Here is a 26225-nt window from a genome sequence, read left to right as displayed (position 1 = left end):
GCCCGAGCGCGGGAGCCTGCGCGGGGCTTCCCCGCTCGGGGGCGGCCCGGGGGGGCCGGGGGGGCGGCCCGGGGGTGCCGGGGGTGCCGGGGGGGCGGCCCGGGGGCGGAGGCCGGCCCAGCCCGGCCGCCCCCTCCCTCCGCCCGCGCTTATATCGCGGCCCGCGGCGGCCGCCCCTCAGCGGCGGGGTGGCCGGGGCATGGCCGCGGCGCGGGGCCCGCGCTGCCTCCTGGCCCTGCTGCGGCTGCTGCTGCTGGCGGGCGCCGACCGCTGCAGCTGGCGGGGCAGGTAGGCGGGGGCCGCCGGGGGGTACGGCCGGGCGGTTGGGGGGCGGCGGTGGCTCGGCCGGGGGGCGGGCGGCCCTGCCCTCGCCGCGCTGGTGCCTTGGCGGGCCCGGGCTGGGTCCCTCGGGCGCGGTGGGCGCCGAGGGCGGTGGGGCCGGGGCCGCGCCGGTTAGGAACGCTGTCTCTGTGAATTCTGACGGGAAACGTCAATAATAATTTTAGAAATTGCGGTTTATTAAACCCAACTTTCCAGGCGTTACAGCAGCGCTCGCCGTGCAGCTGCCCCAGCCCGCCGGCGGCGGGACCGGCCCGGGGTGCCTGAGGCGGGGAGGGGGCCGGGGCCGCTTGTCCCGAGCCGAGCGGGGCCCTGCCCGCCCCAGGCACCGCCGCTGCGGCCGGGGGAGCCTGTGTGCGGGCTGCTGGGGTCGAGTGGGAGCTGGGGGCCGTGTCTCGGGGTCCTCAGTGATGGATGGGTACGGGGCTGGCGCACAGGTCTGATGGGGGGGGTTAGTCTGGAGAGGAGGGGGCTCAGGGGGGACAATACCGCTCCCCACAGCTGCCTGACACGGGCTGTAGGTGGGGGGGGGTCGGTCCCTTCTCCCAAGTAACAAGCGACAGGACAAGGGGGAACGGGCTCAGGCTGCAGCGGGAGGTTCAGGTTGGATGTTGGAAACATTCCTTCCCTGGAAGGGTGGCCCAGCGGTGGAGCAGGCTGCCCAGGGAGGCGGTGGGGTCACCACTACTGGAGGTGTTAAAAAAGCACGTAGGTGCTTGGAAAGTGGTTTAGTGGTGGTGTTACCGAAATCTCGGAATGAAGAATTTACCGACGCCAATGTGATGCAGATAAGCAGACACTTCTTTATTGACGGCCGGGTGTGTGAGTGAGTCTTCTCACGATCAACGCACACCAAACTTCAATATCATACACCTCATATAGAACTTATTCATACATATTCATTAAATATTCATGCATAATCATAATATTTCCTGAAAATCATTAACATATCCTCCTCCCAAATCCGATTCTGCGCAGTAAAGGTTAGAAAAGTCTAGAAATGGGTCTGGGTACGATTTGGGTAGGTGGTATATGAGTCGGTGGTCGCGATCTCCCCCTGCCAGAATTACTTTTTACTAAAGTTCACGGTTTCTTGGCAGGTAACGACAAGTTGTTCCAGTTGACTCTCCCCAGTTCCCATTAATTCTATATTCTGACATTTCAATACACTTTCTACATACAGAAGACTAGTCAAATACAAAGAAATCTCTCCCCAGTCTACCTGTAAATACTGTATCCAATTATCTTCAATCATCTTGAATATTAAGTCTGTTATCTAAGTTCTAATCATTCCTACTAGGTGATTCTGACCTATTCTTTTGGCCTTGCTACAGGGCTGTGCAGAGGATTTCATAGCAGCTTTTGCTGTGCAACTACAAGTTTCATTAAAATATATTTCTTATTCCAAATGATTTTATAAAATCAAATAAAAATTCTAACTTATTAGCAGATCTGTAACAGTGGGTTTGGCGGTGCTGGATTAACAGTTAAGACTTGATGATCCTGAAGGTCTTTTCCAGCCTGAGTGGTTCTGTGATTCCATTGCCTTGGCAGCGGTCTGAGCTGGGAGCCCCGATCCCGCGCGGTGGAGCAGGTCCATCTGCGCTGCACCGAGGGCTCCCTGGAGTGGATGTACCCAGCACGAGCCCTGCGTGTCCTCCTGGAGCCCAACCTCGCCAGCGCCCGGCACACCACCGTCTGCATCAAGCCCGCCAGCGACTTTCAGGGTGCCAGCATCTACGTGGAACGTGCTGGGCAGCTGCATCTGGTGGTAAGCGAGGCAGGAGGAGCTCGACCTCACCACGTGTCTTGCTTCAGTGCCCACGCACCGCAACGAGTGGCCCTCTTCCTGCAGGCCAGCCCACAGAGGGACATCAGCCGCCGGACAGCCAGCTTCCAGTATGAGCTGCTGAGCAACCAGAGCACTACTGGCTCCGACTTCAAAAAGATGGCACTGGTCGAAGGTAAGAGCAGGGCCAGACCTCAGGGCTCCCCCACTGGGGCAGATCCACGGTGGCATTGGTTATCCACTGACCTTGCCTGTGTGGCCCTAGTGACAGCCCTGAGGGGTTTGTCATTGCAAGGGAGGTCCTTCTCCTGCTCGCTGACTGCTTGGTGCAGTATATAGTCAGATTTCTACCGTGGGGGGCATCACGTAGGCACAGGAGGGAACACTGCAATGTAAAAAGCAGCTCTGCCTTTCCATTAGCAGCCAGCTTGGTCCTGGATATATGCACTGTGAACATGGGTGTCCCCAGCCCCTGGCGGTACCATCACTGAGGACAACTGAGTGCCTTAGGAGGTTTATTAGGTTTTAGGAGCCTAAATCCTATGTTCAGAAGGGATTTAAATTAATCAGGTCCCAAGGTCTCAAGACAGTTGCTGAAAATTAGAATGAGAGTTTGAAAATGGGATTAGCTGGCTAAATTGCTTGAAACTTCATTTACCGTTCTTTCCTATTCTCACACCAACGCAATCCTGCACCTAATAAAGCTTATATACTCCCCCTGCTTTATGTATCCAAGGAGCACTGAGGATGAAGGGGCTCTTTTTCATCCTGGTTATTAAAAATCAAGACCCACCTACTGCTGCCGTTATATCCCTGCTGCTGAAATAAAGAATACCCTGGCTAAACCTGCTGTTAAAAAAGGGGAGTATTCAAGCCGTGTTGCAATGACAAGAAGCTGCCCTTAAAACGGAGGGTTTAAATAAAAAGAGCAACTATAGTGCGTTTGGGTTGTCATCTCTCCTCCCCTCTTTGTTAACCTGCCCAAGGTGCTGCTTTGCTGTTTGCTGGAGCTTCATGGCATTAACTGGGGGAACATGCTTATTTTAGGAAGTGCTCAATAGCATCACCGGCCTGATGGCCCAGTACTCAAGGCAGGAGCTTTTGGTAACAAACGTGGTATATACCAAGTGTGTGGATAACAAATGACGTTTATGGGGGAACAGAGCCTGATTGATTCAATGAACCCTACAACCTGGTGTTAGACTCATGAAAGCTTCAGGTGTGGCGTGCAGTGTTTTCTTTTATCGCTAATATATTGAATGACTTAAGCTGCTACCTCACACTTGAAAGAAAATTCGGCCACGTCCACGCTGGATTGCTGGTATTTCAGTAGACAATACTGGAGCGTTCCCTGGCTGTGGGGCTGCACATTGACTGAAGTTGTTGTAGCTCCCAGCACACACATAGATGCTTCTCTTTATTCTTATCTTTCGTAACCTAGAAGTAATATAGGAGGTTCTTCCCCTCTTTCTGCCAAAACAGAACCAAATTTGAAAAGGTTGAAAAAAGATGGAGGATAACTGTGTGCCAGGTGCTGTGTTTTCTGCTATAGGTTTTGCATGCTTCGTCAGCTGGTAGAGGTATTGTGTGCTGCCAGGCCCTGTTGTCGCTCAGTGACTCTTACAAATCATCTGTGCTTGTTTCTTTGCTTCGGTTGTATTTGCATAACAAGAATTCTGGTTTGCACCTGATCATGATGTTCTCTAGGCTAGTAGTTCTACCCCATTTCCCCTCATAATTCACCAGTCCTTCAGCAATGAGACACACTATAGTATTAAAATAACTGTTCTGGTTTTTTCTAGCTATGTGCCGGCCTTGTGACAATGTGGAACTGCTTATGGCCATTTGCAGCAGTGATTTTGGTAAGCTGACTAAAGAGAAGTCATTTTGCCTTTAATTATGCATTGATTATTTGGATTTATTTGCTTCTTTTCTTAAAATAACAGCATGACTCTGCTCTTTGATCTGAGAAAGAAGTTATCTGTGTGGAAAATAATTCAGACTGGGGAGGGGGAAATGAAACCTAGAAGGAAGAAGCTTTCTTTCAAGGCACTTGTTTCCTGCAGGCAGAAGGGTTATGGTCTAAAAACGAACTGGAAGTAATTCTCACCAGTGTGCTGCTGGCTCTCACACAGAACAAGTCACACGCCTGTGGACATGCGTACACACAGGTTATACATGCTTGGTGTGTTCCTTTTTATTTCCTTCATCCTTGTTTTTTTGTTTTGGTGAGTTTTTTCCCCAGTGATTAATATGTTCTCTCTCTTCCCTCACAATCTGCGTACTTCCCAGTTCTATCTGTACAGAGGTAGTAAGTTGTTTGTGACCTAGCTAAGGATTTCAGGTGATTCAAACTTCTTCCAGTGATTACTGGTTAGGTTTCATGCCTTATGAGAAAACAGAGTTGAATATTCCCTAAGGGAAGAAATTATAAGAAATCCGATGGTACATTAAAAGCTTTTTCCATTTTCTCTACTTAATAATGCAAGGTATTTTTTTCCTTTTTCTCTCGATCGTGATTCATTCACTTTATTCCCATAGTTTTGCACGTGGAGATTTGTACCTCTTTGATTATGTCCAGTAGCTAAAGTGGTAGAGCTGCCACGTGGCCACAATTATATTGCCGTAAATATACCTACATAAAGAAATAAAATTATGAGCTATATTTAACCCTATTCAGCGTTTAAAAAAATCCACCAAATTACTGCTTTCCTACTAGAGGTTGCCATACTTCAAGGCTACTGATAAAATCAAACACCAAGATCTTTGTGCTGATAGAAAAACAGCGTGTGGAGCATGCTTCCCTTAGAGTGCTCCTTAGCTGGTAATTTTCCTTCTTCTTCTAAATTAATTGGTGCAGTCCAGCTCGTTGTTTCTACTTCGTGAAGTTATCAGTTCCCAGGCACTCTCCCCTCGCACTGCCTGAAAGCCCAGAGATGACAGATGTGGAGGCCCAGGCACACAATGGGGGCACTTACACTTACAGCAGCAACAGACCAGAAGAAATGGCCCTTTGAACTGACTCTATTTATGGCCTGACTTCCCTGCCCTAAGCTCACAAATTGCCATCATCAACGTTTTTGATTAGAGAAAATAGCTGCTAATGAAAGTGTAAATGGCACTGGGAGTGAATAGGGGCTTTATAGTTATTCTGAAGGTGGAGGTCTTCAGTCACTAGGCCCTGAGCAGTGCTGGAGCAACTGGGAGCACCAGGAGCAAGTGCATTATAGCTTGTCAATAGACTTGACTGCATCTGATTAAAAATGATCACACGGAGAGGCAGACAGAGGGCAGAGACATCTGTTACGCAGAGTTCTGGATTCCACTGGAAGTGCCATTAAATGAGGAAGTTCTTGGGAACTTCAGAAATAAGCCTTTTCTGCCTCTTGACTTGTGGAGTTCTCTGTCCCTGCATGAAAGAGCTTTGTGGCAGAAGCGTGGTGGTGTTCCCCTTGCATTCATAACCCCTCGTTTGCTCAAGAGCTGTTGGCTCAGACGGTGGCATGTTTCAAGCCTTCTCTGGATATGGGATTGAAATTAGTTTAGTTAGTAGAAGAATAATTCATTGCTTTGAAAAATGGGGGTGGTGAGAATAAGAGAGATGGCTTCAGGACAGCAAACACCTGTCAGATGGGACGTTTCATTCTCCATACAGTTGATGCAAAGGGTGCTTTCCATCAAAAAGTCTCTGGCTTGTTATGCTTTCATTCCCAGAAGACAGCTAGGATCATTGTGGGAGAAGGGAGTATGTGTATGCTATGTGTTTTTTTTTTTAAATAAGGCTTCAAATAAAGTCACGTTAAGAGTTCTGCTTGTTGTTTATCATCTCCCTAAAGTGTCTTTTCGTGGATGGATGACATTTTCTTTTGAGGGGAAAAAAAATGCCAAACCTTTAAATGAAAAAATGTTTAACAAGCTCTTATTTTTTCCAACCAAGCCATATTCTGATTCTTCTTGGATCAACCTCTGTTACTGCTGTCAAAGGAAAAGCTTCAGAGCCCCCTGGAGACAGGAAGGAGGTTGTCTGTGACAGTCATTGTCATGGAATATAGACTGAAAAAACCAAATTCCTGGGCTGACCTCATTTCATGTGCTTTTTTATCCTTTACTGCTACTTGGAAGTATCAAGCAAGTTATATGCTTTTTCCTCAGATGCAGCTTGAGTAGTCATAAAGCATGCTTCCAAGCACATAGCACTGTGTGCGTAGGGATCCTCCGTGTAAAGGATGCAGTGTGTGCTCAGAAATGTGCCCACCTGTGGGTGGTAGGTGTCCAGACTGCACAACAAATCTGCTTCTCCAGTTATTTCATTCAGTGAGCTCCTAGTACCTGAACTGCTTACCTGCTGCTCCATAACCAACTCCTGTCTTGTTCACATCTAGTGGTGAAAGGATCTATCCGAAATGTTTCCCACGATTCAGAGAACCACATGTCACAGGTTGATATCAGCGTCCAGAAAGTCTACAGACAGAAAAACAGAATTTTCCAGCAGGATGAAGCAAGTGGTGAATGGCGAGGCCCCATCCAAACCCTGCTGCAGTGCAAGGTGAAGAAGGGAGGTGGAGATTTCCTTTTCACTGGAAATGAACATTTTGGTGAAGCTTGGCTGGGCTGTGCTCCTCGGTTTAAAGACTTCATGTTCATTTACCAGGCTGCCAGAGAAAGAGGAGCCAACCCATGTGAGTTTCAGCTCAACTGACAGGAGTGACACTGGAGTTGAGAGTGGAAAACTTTCAGCCCAGCTTTTGAATGCTGAGTCTTGAAGTAGAGTTAAAACCAAGGGCTAAAGCTAACAATTTCACCAAAACTGGGACCTGGAGACTTTCCTGAAGATAATGGCTCTGTGAGCCATGTAAACTCTGACTTTTAATCCACATTTGCATTGGTTGCATTATTTTCTCCTTCGCATCTTCTTTGCCTCACAAAATAACTCTGAATTTTGAAAAAGTCTTTTTTTTGTGGTTAGAAAGCAGCTTGGGCTCAGTGTTACAGAATTCTTTCCAACATCATCTGCTCTGTGTACATACTGTGTGCTTTTTCTCTAGACTTTTTTTCTCTCCTCCCCCATCTCTACTTGATTTCCCTTCTGAATAGCTCCTTTGTTTGTTTGTTTGTTTGTTTGTTTGTTAGATGACTGCTAACTATAGTCTTAGCCATAGTTACTAACCCTTCAGACAATTGGCGGGTTTGCCAGTTTTTTTGCCTTCTGTGTGTTAGCAGAGAGATTAACCCTCTGGGGCAAAATCACAGCTGGTGTAGTTCTGGTTTCTGCACAGCTGACAGCATCTTATTTTTGCTCCTCACACAAACAGGCCAAGGAGGGATACAGCACTTTAGCTAATATGAACACTAACACTGTATCTCATCGCTACCACATGAGAAAAGGTGTTTGGGAAACACATTGAAATAGTCGGAGGTCTTGGTTGTAGCATTGGCTGTGTGAGAATGTAATGTTCGGTATTGATGGTACTGGGCCCACAACTACCTCTGGTTCCTGTTTAGGGAACAACAGGAGAGATCTAAGTGAACTGGTTGTTGTAAAGTTGGAGGATGGATGGGGTATCAGAGTACTTGGGTTTTGAGAGCTGGAGGTCAATGCTACATTTCAGATTTTAAATGGAGTACTCTTCTTTGGTTGGTATTTGCACTGAAAATATGAGATAAAATGTTTTCTTTTAGTGTAGATGGGAGGTACTGCATTTCTTTGTCGTTTTATATATTTGTCTATGTCAAACTTCTGTGGGGTTTTGCCTTTTAAAGGGGCCTTAGCCATTTCCTATAGCGTTAATGTCATAATACTTGCTTTCATAGAGCATCATGCCTTTGAAGTAATGTGTTCTTTTTAAAGCATGTAACTAGTGTAGTTAATGAGCTGTTGAAAAACTAAAACAACCCAGTGTGAAGTGAAACAACATACTTAGAAATGCCTGTGATCTGGTAATTTAATCCGCAGCCTTGTGGATTCATCAGCCTTGCAATGAGCAACCTGAAATCCTTGCAGCTGGTGAGAATAATGAAAAGCTTATTAAAGACCGTGGATGTGGTATATGTTCATTCTATTTGACTGTAATCTCCCTATACCGCATAGATTTGAGATAACTATCACAGTATCAGTAACTAGTAGAGGTACCTGATGTTTCCATGTGGTGGGGTAAAAAGCTTTTCTGTAGAAAATCCTTTTGTTTTCATTTGTTTCAGGTTTTAAACAAATATTCTGACTTTTCTGGGGAAAACGTGTAATGTATAGAGTGCCTACACTCAAAAAAATTTCTGCTGTGCTAACATCAGTAGTGCTACTGCTGTTCACGTTTGGTCCAAATTTCTCGCAACATCAAGTCGGAGGGTGTTCAGATACAAACACGAGTAACAGTGGGGCAAAGCAGCCAGTGTTTCCACTGGGATAAGATGAAAAATTTGAATCAGTGGAAGAGCAGTAAAATGGTTAAGAGTAACATACGATCAGGCCATACACTCTTTAACTTCACTGACTCCATCAGCGTGACAGGGTGGACAGCCATTATCGCAGCAAGGAACTGTGATTACATCAAGGCATTTTAATTTCATCTTTCGGTGTTTTAAGCTCTGTCAGCCTAAGTACTTAGTTTTGAGGGCAGCAAGCAATGTTTCTTGCTCTGGCATTTTACCTCCCATGGTTCCTAACTGAACTGTGGAGTCCTTTCTTCAGCCATAGTAGAATAAAAGCTAAAGGGGAATAATCTTCCTTGCACTGGCCGTGTTAGTTTATGTATAATAGGAGCCAACAGTTGCATTTAGGTACTCATTTTAGTCTTCTCAGACAACAAGAGGTTGAACAGAGACAAAACACGTGAGGCAAGCAGTTTGTAAAGCCCACTGCTTCATTGTGTGTGTCATTGGATGTATCCCAAGTTCACCCGCACTGCTCTGTTTGGTGGCCCCCTTGCAAAAGAACAGGCAGAGACCAACTGTATTGAGGGCATGAAGCATTCAAACCAATGCAAATCAAAACTTATAAAGACAGAAACGTGGACTGGGAGCAAGAGTGGTGAAGAACAGCAACAAGGAGTTCAAGCTGCAACTGACCATAATTTTTGCTTAATGGTTAGAGTAGGCATCTTCCATAAAGCAGCAGTCTGCCATGTAAGATTTGTTCTGTTGCTTGCTCTCTCCATAGATGATTAAAACCTTTCAAAAAAGTCCTAGACGTCCTAAAGGAGATATAATCTACCGTTCCAGAGATCTATTACAGGAAGTCCCACATCCCAGGAGCTTGTCATTCTGTGTTCAGCAGCCATATAGAAGAGAAAGCGTCTTTTATGACACCAGACAAACTCTTTGTTCAGTTGTTTCTCAAAAATTCTGTGGATTTTGCTCCTTTCAAGATGGATAAATAGGGCCAGGCAGCCTTACAAAAGCACAGTGATTCACGTATTCAGGGAATGGGTACCTAAACAAAGTAAGGATGCCAAAAGCGTCTTCATGTTCATCTTCATGGGCTGTTTGTTCTGCCCCCCCCCCCCCCCCCAGTCTTTGGGGATCAATTTCTTCAACTCTGCATACAGGCAGATGGGGCCAGAATGGTTTCACATACGGAGAGCTGAGGTGATGAAAAACAATTCTTGGAGGAATTTGGGTGCCGGCTCTCATTAGTGCCAACTTTAAGAATTGAGATAAACCTCGTATGGGGAAGGGGAGGACCTAAGTTACAGTCAAAACACATTTGTGAACACCTGCAAACAACCAAGTGATCTTTCTTAACTGTGGTTGAATTTGACCCAATGAATTATCTTTACCCAGGAAAGCATGTAGAACATTTTTCCCTTCAGCACTGCAAGCTTAGGTCTTTCAGCCTCTTCCAGGAAGGAAGCAAAGCCTTTTCCATAATCCTTCTGATGTGTAATATTTCATAAAGCAGCAGGGCTCTTTACACACTCAATCATTTGTTCTTTGCCAGGCTTGTGCCTGATGTGTAGATAGAGAATCGAAGGAGGGACAGGACGTTTCCCCTGTTTGTTGAAAGACAAAAGAGCCGCAAGAATCTCTGCGAAGTCTTTGAATGACTGGACCAACACCGTGAAGTGAAGGTTTGTGAATAGACACCGTGGGTTAAGTCTTCTTGACTGATTTGAATGAGGTTTCGCCTGCTTACACCAGAGTGGATTTGGCCCTTTTTGAATGCAGCTGGCCTTCTCCTCGTGTCTACCTTGCCTCTTCTGTGCAGTTTCAGAGGCACTGAATTTTCAACATGTCATTCTGTAGGAAATTAATTACACGAATACAGGCTTATTCCCTTTGTTAGAGGTTTGACTCATTCACTCTCTTTCTCCAATTTATGACTGTTTTTAAGGTAAATGTTTCAATAGTTTTTGCTGCAATATAAGCTCAACTTTTGTGTCAAACAAAAGTATAAGAACTGTGTTTGCATAACAAAGTAGGGTAAGTCTTCTGTCACTGTATGAAATGGCAAAGTCATGGCTTTCAGAGACCTTGACAGTTCTAGCGGGAAGGCACAGGAGCTGCGTGCCAAAGTCTTGAAATCAGGGGTTTATGCTGAGCTTTGCCACTGAGTCAAGTACTTAATACCTTCTGCCATCAGTGAGAAAGCCCATGCTTTAATACCTCTTCTAGGAGCTCATTCTGCATTAAGATTTGTAATCTTAACTTCAGCGAGTGAGGAGGAATAATTTTTTTTTCTTTCTCTGTCCTTGACCAAGAATCCATCTTTTTCTCCCTTTTTAATGGTCTTGATCTCATTCTGTTGAAATCTAGCAAGGCTTCCAAAGTAATCATGGAGAGTCAATGAAGAATATTTGTAGTTTTTCTAAATGGTTTTCTTCATTTCAAAGTGGTGAGTTTTGGTTTCAGTATGCCACAGTGATAACTTAGAGATAATTCATGCTCCTGTAATATTTAACATATTTATAATTTTGTCTTAGGATATAATCCTAGTAATGTTTGAAAAACTATTTCCCTGAAGGTAGAGCAGTGGCTGTCTCACTAGCTAAAGGAATACTCTCACTGTCATCTGTAGGCAAGTACCTGAAACGAATCGGGGGCTAACAGGGAATACAGGGGCTCCAGGGATGCCGTCAGCGTGCCACAAAGCAGCAGCCCTCTGTGCTGTGGGCTCGAGAAGTTACAGCAAAATTCCCATGTCCTTACCTATTACATTACCTATGCCAAGATTAAGGATAGCCGAACTGCTTGTCGATCAGTTTCACGCAAAATGAATGCTTGACTTGAATCCTAGGGGATTTACTTTTGCAGGAATGGTATTCCTGACTCCAAAAGAAAAATTGTTACACTTCATTGAAAAGTGCTGCTGATAATTTCATCTAAAGTTTTTGGGTTTGACTTCATATAAATGGACCTGTACACAAATTACCTTGTTACCGTCAAAAGTAGGATTTGCAGGATCAGGCTTCTAAGGCACAACATTCCTCTACAGACAGATCTGGAAACTCTCTCTAAATCTGGGGAAAAACCTAACCATAAAGCAAAAAAAAACCCCCTTCCTTCCCCCACCAAGAACTACTTGATTTTTAAAATGTAACATAGGTGCTGTAAAAAAGGTGCTGTACAAATTCTTTTTTTACATTAAAAAACATTAATGACTTTAATACAAACACAGACAAAATACAAGTAACTCACTTCCTTAAAGTTCTGTTGAACTCATTTAGGATCTAGAATTGCTCACGATGGTATTTTCAGCTAAATTATCTGCCTCTTTTCAGTTACCTTTTATTATTTTAATGGTGGCTCCTCCCACCTCCCTTATTGCTTTGGCCAGACTCACATAATTGCCTATATTTTATGTAAATGGAATTGTTACACCGTAAAATGGTATACAAATGTGTCTACCACACAAAGTCCAACAAATGGTGTGAATAAACCCATTATTTTCAATGTAACAGCATCTGATAGCAGCCTGCGAAACAGGGGGCTGACAGATGTGAGCCCATGACAAGGCCTAGGAGAAAACTGAATGAGGAGCACTCTGACAGGCCACAATTAATTGACTTTTGAAATAACTCCTTTTTTTCCACAGTTCTACTTGACTGAGCAAGATTCACAAATTGCTGTCTTGAACTTTTTAATGGGACAGAATAGCTGCCAATGAAAGTCTAAATGACATGGGCTTTGAATAGGAGTCACACAATGACCACACCGTGACACGTTTTTAACTGACATATCGATGATTTGAGAAGTAGCAGCCACTCAGCTGGAAGGGAAGCGAAGAGAAGAGATGGAAAGGAGTCAGAAAACTGGCCATAGAAACACACTTTGGTAAACATTAGCCAAATGCAATTTTGTTTTCGGAAGAGAAACAAGTATTAGGTTTCTTTCTGATAACACTTTCACGTATGTTCCCAGAGACTCTTTGGAGTCCAAGTCTGTTGTACCTTTTGCTGTGAAAAAGTGCTCCCAAAGCTAAATCACGAGGGAGTTACATTAGTAAGTAAGGAAACAGACCTCGTACGAGTGACGAGCATGCTGACTTCTGAGGTTTCAGTACCTGCTCAAGACCCAGGCTGTAGTCACCGTCAAGTTTACACAGGCTCAAAATATCTATTTGTCTTTCTTTGAAAAATAATGCCAAACTCTGGCAGACCTAATTGACCTCTTAATCCCAGGGACGTCATGGGAGAAGCAGTGAAGAGGAGGCTGGGTTGTTTTTCTTGGATTTTTTTGGTTTTTTACCACCTGCCACACTGATCGAGCAATACTGTTGTCTGACTGGGAACTCTTTGGAGTTTATTCCAAAACCCTCATCAGCCTAAGTCACTTGGAGAACTTTTAAGTGGAAAAGTCAATTTTTAATTTGTTTTGTGGGTCCCTTTGTTTTGGCTAGTCTTTAAAAGCCTGTTGAGCCACCAGAACAGCTCCCTGTTGAGCTGCTTTCCGCTGGCCACATGGAGAGGCAGCAGCTTGCAAACCAGAAATGCTTTAGCTTGATTTCACTGAGCAGTGTAAGGAATCGTCACCTATTGCTGCTTCTAGAGCTAACTTAAGCTGGCAGATGCTGGACGTCACCTAAGGCTTTTTTTTAAGCAATCCCACTGCACATACTGAGCCCCTAGTCATTCACCTTCCTCCAGCTATTGACCATGATTTTGCTTACCTGAAAAGGTCCCAGTTTTGGTTACTAGCTAGGATGCAGCGTTACTGGTAAAGGGTGCATAGCTCAGGTGAAGGAGATAGTTTAGGACAGCATTTGACAGTCCAGAGGATACCACAGCTGTCTCCCTTTTCTCTCTTCCCCAGTTCTCGTGTAACTCAGCGAGTTATGCAGTGAAAGACCTGTTGTTTGTACGCTGTAGTGTCTTTATTTCTGCCTTCCTTACTGCTTGCTTCAACTTTGAGCACGGAACAAAATACTCAGAGTTAGGGTTTACCATGAATATTTATTGAATTCAGAACGTCATCGTTCATTCACTTTCTAGCTGAAAAGATCAACAGTCAACTTCTAGAACAGGTACAAGCACACACATAAAACAGATGGCGTAAAATCTACGTCTACTGCCCTGACAAGGATGTCTAGCTGATAAATATATATGAAATAACATGAAGTACATGGCTGATATAGCAGAACCATCAACAGGTTTATTATTACATAAGCATTTATTTTTCTGTATTTTACTGATGGGTTTTATTGAAGAAAAGATTAAATTTAAACAGATAGTGTATTTTCAGTGGGAAAACGTTTCTCTGTTTATTCTCAGTTGTTCATTAATATGCAAATCATTCCACATCTTCATGGTTTTATTAACACCAGAATTGGTTCTTTTTCTAGACTGGATAAGTTGGATACTTCATACTGTTAAAAAAAATAAGTATAATTAAAACACATGCTTGTATCTACATTTTGTTTAAAACCAGTACAGCTTTGCTAGTTACTGGCTGAGTAAAACACTTCAGTTGTGTTGAAAAGGCTTTTGCACCATTATTTGTCGTGCTGTAACTGGTATTTTTTTTTTCTAATGTTTTGTCACCCTGATGTTTCAATATATCCAAAGATATCTGAAGCTAATGAAAATAACAGTTTTCAGGAGCGTAATTCAGTTACGCGTTTCTCATTGAATTCCAATTTAAAAGAACCTCATTCTAGCATTTCTAGTCGTTCATAGCACAAAACAAACAAAAAAGAGAACCAGGAATACAGCAGCAGGCTTGTACCACTGCCTGTGGTAATCCCACACACCTTAAATGTTTTACAGTGTTGGTCATACACCAGTGTCACAGGTAAAGCATCCCACCTTGTCCAGTGTGGCAGAATAAAACCCCTCTCCTTTACTCTGCTTGAGTATCACTCCAGACTGTAGCTAAAGAAGCCCATAGTCTTAGAGGTTGGTATTAATCCCGCCTGAAAGTCAAGAAGCAAGCAATAGGAAATGTGGACTTTCTCCACTGCACAAACTGCCAGAGCACTTTTTTCCCCCCCGTGAACAAGGGGGCAGCTACTCCTTCTGCAGCCTGCCAAGGGGATCTGCAGCCCTGCGGCACAGCCAAGCGGCTAAAGGGCCAGGATTTCCCAGAGGAAACTGCTCTTGTCCCTCGCTGCTGAAAAACTGGAGGTGCAGGAGGAAAAGCCTTGTGTTCATTGTTGCTCCTAGCAGGACACATCCTCCTTCCTGCACCTTCTGGAGTCTTCTGCTTAGTTTGGTAGTTTTAGTGCTGGCTGTGCTTTGGGATGCTGAGACCCTTGAGACAGGACAGCCCTGGCACGCTGAGGTCCACCACCGATTCCGTATCCTGTTCTGCCCAAGGAACTGGAAGCCTCTTACTAGACTTACACTATCCTTGACAAAGTACTAAGAGTTTACAAACCAAGTAAAAACAGAGATGCCAAGCCTGAATTCCTGCAAGTCTCCCTCTAAAGCACTTTGGCGAATGTGAAATGTTGTCCCAGAGGTTCTTCTGAGCCTTCCGACAACTCCCTTCCACACTGCCAGCAGCCGCTGGTTTATGTCACCCAGTCCCGTAAGGGGGAGTTTTGCAAATCAAAGCCCAGGAAGTCTCTCAAGCGAGCTCCCCTGTTCTTCATGGGCTCCTACAAGAAATCAGAACTAGCACAGTGATTCCAGAGGCATTAACAAGTTACAGGCCCAGTTACTATGAGATCCAAATACCTTGATTCCCTACTGGTTGTTTTAAAGTTGTAAGAAATGCAAAAATACAGATCCCCCTGTACAGAGCGAGGACTTCTGAAGACACCACAACCCAAAGAAAAGGACACCAGGAGAATTAAAAATACATCCTCGTGGGAATGGACATATACTCTCCTTTGTGCTAATTCCCTGTACGTTTCGAGAGATTCAGCTCTCTGCCTACAGGCTTCGAACAGAGATGAAACAGCATTTTCTAGGCACTGTGCATACTGTCTTGAGACTCCTCAAATCAGAGTGCCAGGAACACGTAGGAAATCCAGTGTCTGCCACCCAAACTACTACAGATGCACCAACAGAGAATATCCTGCCTCCCAAAGAGGAAAAGCTTTACAACAGGAGACCCTGCTTTAAGCAAACAGCACCTTTATGCTCCCTACACAAGCCAAAAAAAGCACTCCCTGAACTCAGCACACAAAGAGCCTTCGGTGTGAAGATGTGAAGCAGGTTCTGGGTCACAACATGAGACAGAATGCTTCATCCCACAAACTGTATTACAGGGAGCACACTACTGCTTTGCAGGCTGTCTTCCTGAAGACTGGCGTACTCCCAGTCTCTGAGTCAATGCCATATATTTCCTGGTGATTCTGACACCATTTCTTATCCATCAACTCTAGAAGTCTCTGCATTTCCATTCTGATCAGATTTGACATACTAGCTTTTATAACTTAGCATCATAAAACCTGAACTTAGTGATTTTAATAGTTCACTCTGTACCATCTCATGGAGTCGTACACTGGCAACGTGTACATTGCAGATCCTGACTATGACCAGTCTGCGTACAGAGAAAAAGGCAACACTGAGACCTACCACAAAGCCTGGAACCTGAATTTAGCAAGGAAGAATTCCTTGCTAAAGGGGTTACTGCTACCTGTGAAACACATCTAGACCTGAAAATTAATTCTGGAGATTCTTTACAGCAAGCCACAGAAGGCACTGAAGACGTTTAACAGTTTGTATCGTAACTTTGCTTTCAGAAGGACAATCAAAGTCTTTGCTAAACCTTTCATCATTATAGTTTTTACTATCATCAACATTTTACTGAATCACTATATCTAAAGGCTTTAGCGATTCAGACCAAAGAACCAGCAGATTTCCCAAGCTGCTGAAAAGAGCTAATAATTTTAGTCTCGAACAATCTTCGAGACTTCTTAGACTAAAACATACAAAGAGTTGCTGCAGGACTGATTACCTGCATGTAAGCACTTAGGTGAAATAAATAAGGACAGTCCTTACTGTTTCATTTGGCATAGAGAGAGAACAGTGCCACTGGAAAATAACCAGAAGGCAGGGTACAGGGCTTCAGTGAACTCAGCTTTGAATTTATAGATCAAGTTGTGCTTCTTTCCAACAGCCATGAAAATCACAAACCCTCCCTCACAGTGGAGCAGCACACCGATCTTGGTAGTGTGCACAGCAGGCAAACACTTCTCAACATCATTATGCCAGGATGATATTTTGGAATTAAACCACTCAATACACCAAGAGCTGCTGTTCCTCCCCAGGCGACTCTCGGGCCCCTGCCGGTCCATGCTGCCGTAGCAGATGCCAATGCCACAGAAGTTACTCTGTTGCAGTTCCACTTCCCAGTAGTGGATGCCCTTCTTGAAGCACTGCAACCCCAGAACTTGGAAACAATCGGTGAAGCGCTGAGGGCTGTTATTATAATTCAGGGAGGTGTCTGAGACAGACATCCTGGTGTATCCGTCAGACAGAATCACTTTGTTATGAGCGGTGTTGCAATCCAGCATGACGTTAACAGCATCTGCAATGACGTGAATTGTTTGAATTTACTGAAGAGCAAAGCACTTTTATTTGTACTGTCCCACCTAGGCACTTGTTCCTAGACATGTTTATCTCCCTTCTCTGCTCTCCTCCACACTGCAGGCAATTCTTCGGGCCACAAGAACAGCTGTTGGGTTCAACTGCAGCTCTGTGTTACACCTCAGGCAAATGGAAGGCAAGTTTCCTTCCTCCCTGCATCCCCATGGGATTCCTTCACCACGTATATATATATGTGCTGGGAGAAGAAGGGGATTGTTGATCTGGCAGCAAAAGGTACACCGTATCGTATGCCATCTTGGACAGCATCTTAAGCAAGCCATCATGGCCTTGCATAAAAGCCTACATGTCATTTCAAAGAGAAACCCAGTTGTGTTACACATCCTGTTTCTGGGCTACCTTAATGCAGTCATGTTGGGGGAAACCAAAGCCATTACTGAGAAAACTTCATCTCCCTTTGTAAAGATACATGCATACCAAAGATAAATTTGATTCGTCTGGCAAAAGAAACACTTAGAAACCTCCTGCCCACTTTTCCTCCAAAAATTTCCTTCATTTGTAGCAACCAATTGATAACCTACTAAGCTAACTAAACCCCCTCAGAAGTCTTTTTGCAGATAACTACAGAGGGAATATACCACCAGGGCAGTAAGTGCCAAACCCTCATCTTTAAGTAATGTAACTTTTAATTAGTAAACTCATCTTTAAGTTGGGTGTCTTACACTGCAAAAGCTCCTCTCTGGATTTCTTCAGAAAGCTGTCAATAAGCTCCTTGGTTGAAACGGCAGCTGCAGCATTCGGTGTTCCCACGTCTGGTGCTGTGTCGGCAGAAGAAGAGAGAGTTGGGAAGTTGGGAAGAAACCCTGCATGCTTAACAACCTGAGCGCGTCTGTGATGGTGTGAAGTGGACCTCTAGAAGTTACCTGGTTTAGCTTCATGCTCCACACAGGGTTAACTTCAATATTAGCTCAGGTTGCTCACCGTCTTGCCAAGTTTTGAAAACACCCTGTTGTCTCTGGGCAACCTCCTTGGGCGCCTGATCGCTCTCAGAGTAACTAGTAAGAGCCTTCTCAGAGCAAGAGTTGAACCTTTGCTTAATGTACCAACACTAGTGACCATCTACTTATCATTTTAAGAGCAGTCAATGAAAATTAGAATAAGTATGCGGAAAGTTTGGACTCACCAATTTTACCAGGTTTCTTTTTCTCCTCTGGAGGCGGGGGGAAGAAAAAAAAAAAAAAAAAAAAAAAAAAAGAGAAAAAGGTGACCTGTGAGCTCTACTGAGACTGAAAAGCCACTGATAGACTCTGCCAGCTCTGACACCATCGTCATGGCTCTTCTGCAGCTGCAGCAGCATATGAAGCTGACAGTGCAGCACACTGCAGCACACATACAAATACACCCATACCGGGAAGCTGCACGTGAAGCACAACCTCCTGTTCTCTCCGTTTCACAGGGTCACAAGCCCAGAACGAGCTTCATCTCCACTCAAGGATGCAGCGTGTTCAGGCAAGTGGCAATAAGCCTCTTCCCATGAGGTACCCAGACCTGTTCCTTTTCTTTTTACAATGGAACTTCTGGTGCAGCAACAGGAGCCAAAAGTCCATTCAACTCCAGCATCCCCCACAGACCCCGCCGAGTGCTCCACACCCGGGACTCGCGAATGGAAAGGACCAGGTGTCAAGGGCTCAGTAGAAGGGTGTGTTTAACACTTGGATTTATTTCAAGACAGTATGGAAGATCTTCTGAACAGGCTAGAGTGCCACATTAATACTAGTATCTGGACAGAAAACACTGAGGCCCTCGTATAACCTGCCACAGACTGTCTGCATCACCCCAGCCTTAGACTGTAGGCAAGATGTGGCCAGCAAAACGTTTGAGTAAGGGGCTGCTGTTCATCACCACTTACTGGTATCTGCCTCGACCTGTGAAGCGGCTGGAGTCTGGGGAAAGTTCTTCTCTTTGGAGGCATGATCTTGGGAGGGGGGGAAAGAAAAAAACAAAAACCAAACAACGAGAACATGGAACAGCTTGTAAGCAGGATTCAAGACATACAAATCCATCAAACGTGCCAACAGACGTCTAGTGCAAATGAAAAAAAGTCTGCAAGAACCCGAGGGCTGGGAGGCTCCGCTTTGCTTTACAGCCTGCTGATACCGCTGCAGGTGCACACGGAGGCTAATGCGCCATCGTATCCGTGCAGTTTGCTGCTTTACAGCTCACAAGGCATCCAGTACTAAATAGCCCAAGCCACCCTCCCTCCCTTTCCCATGCCAGAGCACTCGCTACAGGTAGTCACTGCATCACTCCTATAGCAAAGGGCTCTTGGGTAACTGCTTGAATTCTTATTTAATTAGGAGAGGATGATATTCTTTAATACTTACATGGTCCCAGTGTCTGTCTTCCAACAAAGGTTCTGTTTGGAGAAGCTAGTGGAGGGGCTTTGGTTTTCCTAGGTGTTAGTTTTGCTGCAATGGTGATATTTTTACATTACGGTTTGTATTGCCAGGAACATTAATGCATTAGCAAGGACATTTTCTAATCTTATTTTTCAGTTATGGGAAGAACTTATGTGACACACAGCAGAGATGGTAACAGCACAGAAGACACCCATACCCCAGTCCAGAAGACACTTTTGCTTAACCCGGTAAGTAGAGCTTTGTTCTACACCACTTACACAACCAGCACCTTCACAGCTGGGTAGCCATAGTCCTGTCACTCTAAAGCATTTTATGACTTCCCTGAAATCCACATCCTAACTGCATCCAGCCCTGCTACAGAATAAAAACATAGATTACTGTAGGGAGTAAAGGCTGAGGTGTGCCAGCAGGGCTTGGTATTGTACTTGTCAGCTTATCCAAGCAGAGATAAAAGCGAAGAGACACTGATGCAATTTTTTTCTCCTAGTTTAGCCCAGACTGTAGCATTTTTGTGTGGAAATGCAGGACTGCAGGAGCTGGAAGACACAATTTATTTTAGCCAACTGTATGTGCTGCACTATTTTTTTTTCCAATGATACTTGGATTGGAGGGGAAGATCCCTCATTTGTGCTCAAAGGCAAGGCAGAAAATGCCAGTTCTCCCAGCAATACGTTACCTTCCACTCTTTCCTCCCTACACTGAGTCACTGCAAGTTTCACAGTGTCTTTAAGGTTAATGGCAGACTGGCAAGTGGAATGTATCAGGTTTTGGTCCATTTCAACTTCAGGAATGAAAGCGTTTTTTGTTGGTGTTCGTTGCAGTGCTGCTGCTTTCTGAAAAGGCAAATGGAAGATCTTGTACAGACCACCTTATGTAGCAGAGAGAGAAAAATACAACCAAATTATTATAAACAGGGTGGGTTTTGTACATTTATTTCAAATTTAAAGCAGCAAAGGCTACAGTCAGACAATGACCCATGGCAAAACTTCAGCAGCAACCCACACACGATTCACAAGTGAGAAGGATCCACCAGACAGCATCACAGCACAGAGCTGCAACACCTCACGGGGATGAGCTCTCTCACCCACTGGCCCCTCTGCGGGCTGTAGAGGTAGTAGCTGACTTGGGGCGAGTTACCAGACACCATTGCATCTCTCTTTCATTGGTATTTATGTACTTATCAGGATATCCTTTTGTAGCAGACTTTTGCACACGCCTGCATTACCATTCGACTGAAAGTGTCTGGAGAGCAGGACTACCACAGCAGGTTTTTGTGATTCCACATTCTCGAAATAAGAAGAATTGGATTTGCATTTAAAGGATATATTACCTTCAAAAACAGAACGTCATCCTGTTCAGTCAGTGCCACCTCAATCTGATCTCTCAGAGACTGAATGTCATTCTTCTTATTTCCCAGAACACCATAAATATAATCAAACTTTTTCCAAACTCTTTTTTCTTCATCTGCAATTACTTTCAAAATCTGATTTTCTCTTTCTTCAATTAAAGCTTTAATTTCTGAAAACTCATTTCTGATCAAATTGATCTTTCTGGAAGCTGTCTCCTGGAACAGATGAAGAACAGACAGACACTGGCTTCAAAAGAACAGTCTGTGGACAAAGTACTGCTTACTACTACTACTACAAGAAAGCCTTTGAGGAACATGTAGGCTTGAATTACTTGAAACAGGCCATAGAAAAGCTGTGTATTTCTGTGTCATTAGGAAAGAAAACGCATTTACTCCCAAGGAATGAGGACACTTCTTGGTCTCCAGATCCCGGCTGCGGGCAGAGGCCGGGCCATCTAGGGGGCACTGGCACTGGGACAGGGCCATGCCACCACTGGCACACCGCTGTCCTAGGTTCGGCTGGGATGGAGTTACCTTTCTTCTTAGTAGCTAGTATAGTGCTGTGTTTAGTACCGTTGTTGCTGGGTAATGTTTATACTAAAGTCAAGGTTCCTTGGGCCCTGCCAGCGAGAGGGCTGGAGGGACACGGAAAACTGGGAGGGGACACAGCCAGGGCAAGTGACCCAAACTAGCCGAAGGGGTATTCCATGCCATATGACATCACGCTGAGTATATAAACTGGGAGAAGAAGAAGAAGGAAGGAGGGGGACAACATCTGACATTATGGCATTTGGCTTCCCAAGAAACCAATAGGTGTGATGGAGCTTTGCTGTCCTGGGGATGGCTGAACACCTGCCTGCCAGTGGACAGCAGTGATGAACTCCTCGTTTTGCTTTGCTTGCAGGCGTGGCTTTTGCTTTACCTGTTAAATTGTTCTTCTCTCAACCCTTACATTCCTTTCTGATTCTCCTCCCAACCCCTTTGGGCAAGGGAGGAGTGAGCTGGTGGCTGTGTGGTGCCGAGTTACTGGCTGGGGTTAAACCCTGACAGCCACACACCCACTTGGACAGCTGTAGCCATTTCTGCCTCGGAGATGCGACATCTCTGGTTCATACAAAGTTATTCCTGATTCTCCAAGAGATGTTCCAGAGGAGCACAAAACTACTAACAGTTTCTTGGTCTCTACCACTCGGTTCAGAAAGGACGGTGCAAGTGACACGTACCACTGATGTACCATCAGTACAAACAGCAGCCCCAATCGTCAGCTAAGAGCAAGGATTAGCTGTGGTCATTTATGGGGCAGAACCATCACAGATTTCTGCACCGGTGCAGCCATTACAGCTCACTAATCCTTTAGCTTGGGCTGCACGGACACACACTTTCTGGTACGACAGGGAAGGAGGGGTTTGAGCCCCGTTACGGGCCGGGTGTGTCAGCACATGCGGCTATAAACCCCTTGCACGGTGGCTGGTTTACTCCCGTCTCCCACGGAGCTGCCTGGCTCTGCCAAAACGCCTTTTCTGTTCCTTCCCAACCACATCTTCTCCTGCCAGTGCTATCTCAGTACTACAGCCGTTGCCACAAGAGTGTGACCCTCAGTGACACACAGTGGCAGTGTATGCCAAGCAACCCGACAGCATTTTGAACGGCCACTTACAGTAGTTTGGCTTTGATGTATTTTCACAGCCTTCATTGCCTGAGCAGCTTTTTCACACTGATTATGCAGCTCCACAAGTCTCTTCTTCAGCGCTGACTGCAACAGGAGAGATCAGAAGGTCGTTCAGCGCAGCAGTTGCCATGCCTGCTCTCAGTCAGGGCACACATACTGCAGCAAGAATCATATTTACAGGACGTTTTAAATAACCATTGTAATCATTTAGCACTATTGGTTTAAAATCTACTGCGCCTTAAGCCTTGGGGGACGCAGAAGCCCTCTCCCACGTGTGTTCGACTCGTGCAGCAGGTGCCTTCCCCGCAGCTCCACCTCCCAGCAGCAGGAGCAGCTGTTGATTCAGTCTCTGTACGATACAGCCTGGGTGTTCTCATCAGCCCAGGGTTTCCCAGTGCCAAGAATAAACTTTCTGTTGGCTCTCAGGTTGGACTTTGGGCACTGGGTTGACATGACTGTTCACCCCACTTGTTTTAATTGAGAATTTTATCACTCAGATGGGAGTTACCTATCCCTTTAGTTCAATATGCTGCCAAGCTAAATCAGGGAGGACTTCTGAGCATAAGAAGGACACACACTTGCCAAACAGATGGGAGACTGGCCACCTAAGCTTTTCAAGCACACCTTACTCATCCACCCTCTGACTTTGAGCTGGGCTGTAGGAGAGGAAGGCTAGCCTCCCTTCCTGCCACTCCTGCCAACCTCCTCCCGCCTCTTCTCCACCTGCTAGCGAGCCCCTGGGCTGCTCTTGACACATCATCGCTTCTTAAGGACGTACACAGAGCAGCGCCTGCCTACGGTCCCTCAAACGGCTGACAGCGGGGGCCCCGGGACACAGGTGACGCCCGCGGAGGCCCCCTGGCCGGGCCGGGGGCTGCCAGTGCCGTAGACCCCCGCCCCCCCGGCGTGGGGAGAGGAGGGAAGCGCAAGGAACGACCCTGCTGAGGCCGAGCGGGCTCTGGAGGGCCCATAATGTGCTGCCAAGGCCAGGAGTGAGGTGTGCCCTCCGCGTCTTGTCCAGCCTCCCCCTGGCACACCCAGGGCCCCGGGGGAGCCCCGGGGTGCCCCTCGCAGGGCGCTGCAGCCCCCCCGGAGCACGCACCGCTCACCTCGGCGTTGGCTTTGGCCAGCTGCAGGGGGCTGGTGTCGCACAGCTTGTGCCCGAGGAGGCAGAGGGAGCAGATGCAGCAGCCGTGCTGCCGGCAGAAGAACTCGAGGAGCTTGTTGTGCTGCCGGCACTTGCGCCGCTGGAGGTCGCGCAGGGGGGCGCAGAGCTGGTGGTCGCGGAAGGCCGGGCTGTCCTGGTGCGGCCGCAGGTGCTCGGCGCAGAAGGAGGCGGTGCAGGTCAGGCAGGTCCGCGCCGCCGGCGCCCGCAGGCAGCTGTCGCAGCGGACCGGGAGGTCCCCGGCGGCGTCCCCGGCCGCGCTCCCCGCCTCCCCCTCCCGCTCCCCCTCCCCATCCCGCTCCCCGGCCCCCGCGCAGCCCCGGAGCTGCTCCACCACCCGGCACAGCACCGTGTTCTTCTGCAGCTGCGGGCGGCCCGCGAAGGTGGCGCGGCACTGCGGGCAGCTGAAGTCCGCCGCCGGCCCGGCCCAGGCGCTCTCCAGGCAGGAGCCGCAGAAGTTGTGCCCGCAGGGCACGGTCACGGGGCTGCTGAAGAGGCTGAGGCAGATGGAGCAGGTCAGCTCCTCCTCCAGCACCGCCAGGCCCGGCTCCGGCGGCAAGCGGGCCATGGCGCGGCTGCCCGGCCCCGCGGCGCCAGAAACGAAAGCGGCGGTGGCGCTTTCCGGGAATTTGCGTGGCCCGGACCCGCCCCGGCGGGAGGGGCCCGGCACCCGCCCCCCGGCGGCCCGACCCCCCGGGGCCGCCTCTGCCTGAGCGGGCGGCTGGCGGGGACCGCCGGGGAACGTCGTGCTACGTCGTGCTGAGCTGTCTCGTGTGTCACCAGAGAAGGGCCCAAAGAGCACCTGTTGATGTTTACATTTTTTTATTTTTCTGTAGGTGAACAAAGCACTTCTCCCTGGGCTTACCTGGGGCAAGGCACCGTCATCTTTCAGAGGCTCGCAGCCGCACTGTATTTTCTCAGCACTCACCTGGTGTCCACCCGTGCAGACAAAGGTATGCAGATGTAAAGGGTAAATACACACCCTCACAACTACAGCTTTTGCTTCTGGAGCAGAAGATGGAATGTTTAGAGCTCAGGTGAGCAATTTATGTTCTGCATTGTCAAAGAGGGCTTGAAATTCTGTTTTGAGTAAGCTCGACCTCTCCTGTTGTCTAAAAACCCATAATGTTTAATATTAAAAATTACTGAAGAATTTTACCATTTAAATAGCTGCTGAGGTTCCTACTCCCTTTGCTTCCTTGCAATTACTTGAGAACTTCTCCATGTGGTTCTGAGCTAAATCTATCCCTTTGCCCAGAGAGTGCGGATTCAAAGTGCTGCTCAGTCAGAGCAGGAAGTTAGAAGCACAGCAGAATCAATGGTTCATGTACATGTGGCTGCACAAACATCGAGACAGCTGTTCCAGTAATCTTTGCCTTTTTTGGATTTAATATTCAAAGTGGTTTAAGTAGGTATGATTTGCCTATCAGAATTATAAATTACCCCAAATTCGTACAGAGCAAGCAGTATGTATAGTTGCAAGGTCTGTAGTCACAGCAGCAAACTTTCAGATCTAAGATCAGCTCAGCAGCTCTGGCTTCAGCCTCCTGCCGGGGCTCAGCTGTGGGCCTGTGGCACGTTGTGCCGCTGGGCCTGTGGCTCGCAGCTCAAACACATCCTCGTTTTGAGTCGTGAGGCTAGAACTCGTCAAAAACTTTTAACAAGCTTTTTAAACAAACCCATAATGCTAAATTGCATAGAGGAGGGTGGCAAGGAGCCCCCGTGACTGACAGTGGGGCTGCCCCAGCAAAGGGGCTCACAAAAGACGGGCGTTTGTTCAGAGCATCACCAGCTGCTTCTGGGATTCACACGCACGTTCCACATTTCTCACCATGCAGCGCCTGGGCCCTGCCCTGGCTCCTCAGGTATGAGGAACCTGTGTGTGGCTGTCGAGAGGTGGGTGGTGTGACAGGAGGGGCAGCCAGCCAGCTCCCTCACCCTGTGTTTACTTGATTTGGTTGAAATTGAAAATTGCATTGAAACCTGCAGTTTCACCCAAACTTGGTAACAATGGATAAATAAAACTCAAGATTGTATCTTCAAAACATCCTCTCTCTGAGGTATGTTTCTTTTCAACCATCATGTTAAGTCACAGCCAGAGGGATTCTGTATCCATTTAATTTATAGCCCAAACGCACAGTAGGCAAAGGAACAAGAGGCGAATCCTGCTCTAAAATGCTGTGAAATACTTGCATTTTGTTTCTGCAATTTCTTAAGAATACAAAATTAATGATTTCCTTTAGAAAAAAGTCTTTCCAATAACCCCAACTGGCTCAGCACAACTGTGCTAGAAGCTCTGGAATTTTCTTTTTACCCAGTTTGCAAGAATATAGATACATGAATCTAACCATCCCTTTCTCTAAAAAACAAGCACTAGCATGAAACAATGGCAACTGAAGAGAACCACAATACACAGATTAGTTTTACTCATATAAAAATGATTCCTTTGCAAACAAGACATTTTAATAGAGGTAATGCAAAGGTGTGCAGCATTTTAATGTAGTCACGCCCTTGTCACGACTACATGTTAGCTAAACCATGACATACAGTTTGTCAGGTATGTGTTTG

General features: G+C 46.4%; 2 protein-coding genes across 3 annotated transcripts; one reads left to right on the top strand and one right to left on the bottom strand.

The window, feature by feature from the left end:
• The first annotated feature begins 187 nt into the window (after nt 1-187).
• LOC119156507 (meteorin-like protein) lies at nt 188-26064 on the top strand. Of its 2 annotated transcripts, XM_037406288.1 has the most exons (5): nt 188-288; nt 1894-2303; nt 3931-3990; nt 19611-19702; nt 24494-26064. In XM_037406288.1, the coding sequence occupies exons 1-5, from the start codon at nt 200-202 to the stop codon at nt 24629-24631; spliced, it is 789 nt and encodes a 262-aa protein (XP_037262185.1). In that variant the 5' UTR covers nt 188-199; the 3' UTR covers nt 24632-26064. The 2 variants fall into 2 exon arrangements, with proteins under 2 accessions (XP_037262185.1, XP_037262176.1); XM_037406279.1 differs by lacking the exons at nt 19611-19702; nt 24494-26064 and adding an exon at nt 6511-8176.
• On the bottom strand, nt 13493-24265 carry TRIM25 (tripartite motif containing 25). The gene is made up of 9 exons (XM_037406211.1): nt 23602-24265; nt 22481-22576; nt 20806-21039; nt 20152-20308; nt 19440-19523; nt 18965-19030; nt 18239-18265; nt 17778-17873; nt 13493-17038 (listed from the first exon to the last, which is right to left on the bottom strand). The coding sequence occupies exons 1-9, from the start codon at nt 24223-24225 to the stop codon at nt 16506-16508; spliced, it is 1917 nt and encodes a 638-aa protein (XP_037262108.1). The 5' UTR covers nt 24226-24265; the 3' UTR covers nt 13493-16505.
• Nucleotides 26065-26225: the final 161 nt, after the last annotated feature.

Source organism: Falco rusticolus, chromosome 1, assembly GCF_015220075.1.
Source record: "Falco rusticolus isolate bFalRus1 chromosome 1, bFalRus1.pri, whole genome shotgun sequence".
NCBI classification, from domain to species: Eukaryota; Metazoa; Chordata; class Aves; order Falconiformes; family Falconidae; genus Falco; species Falco rusticolus.
Note: the sequence above shows the minus strand (reverse complement) of the source record. Positions and strands in the feature narration are given on the sequence as shown.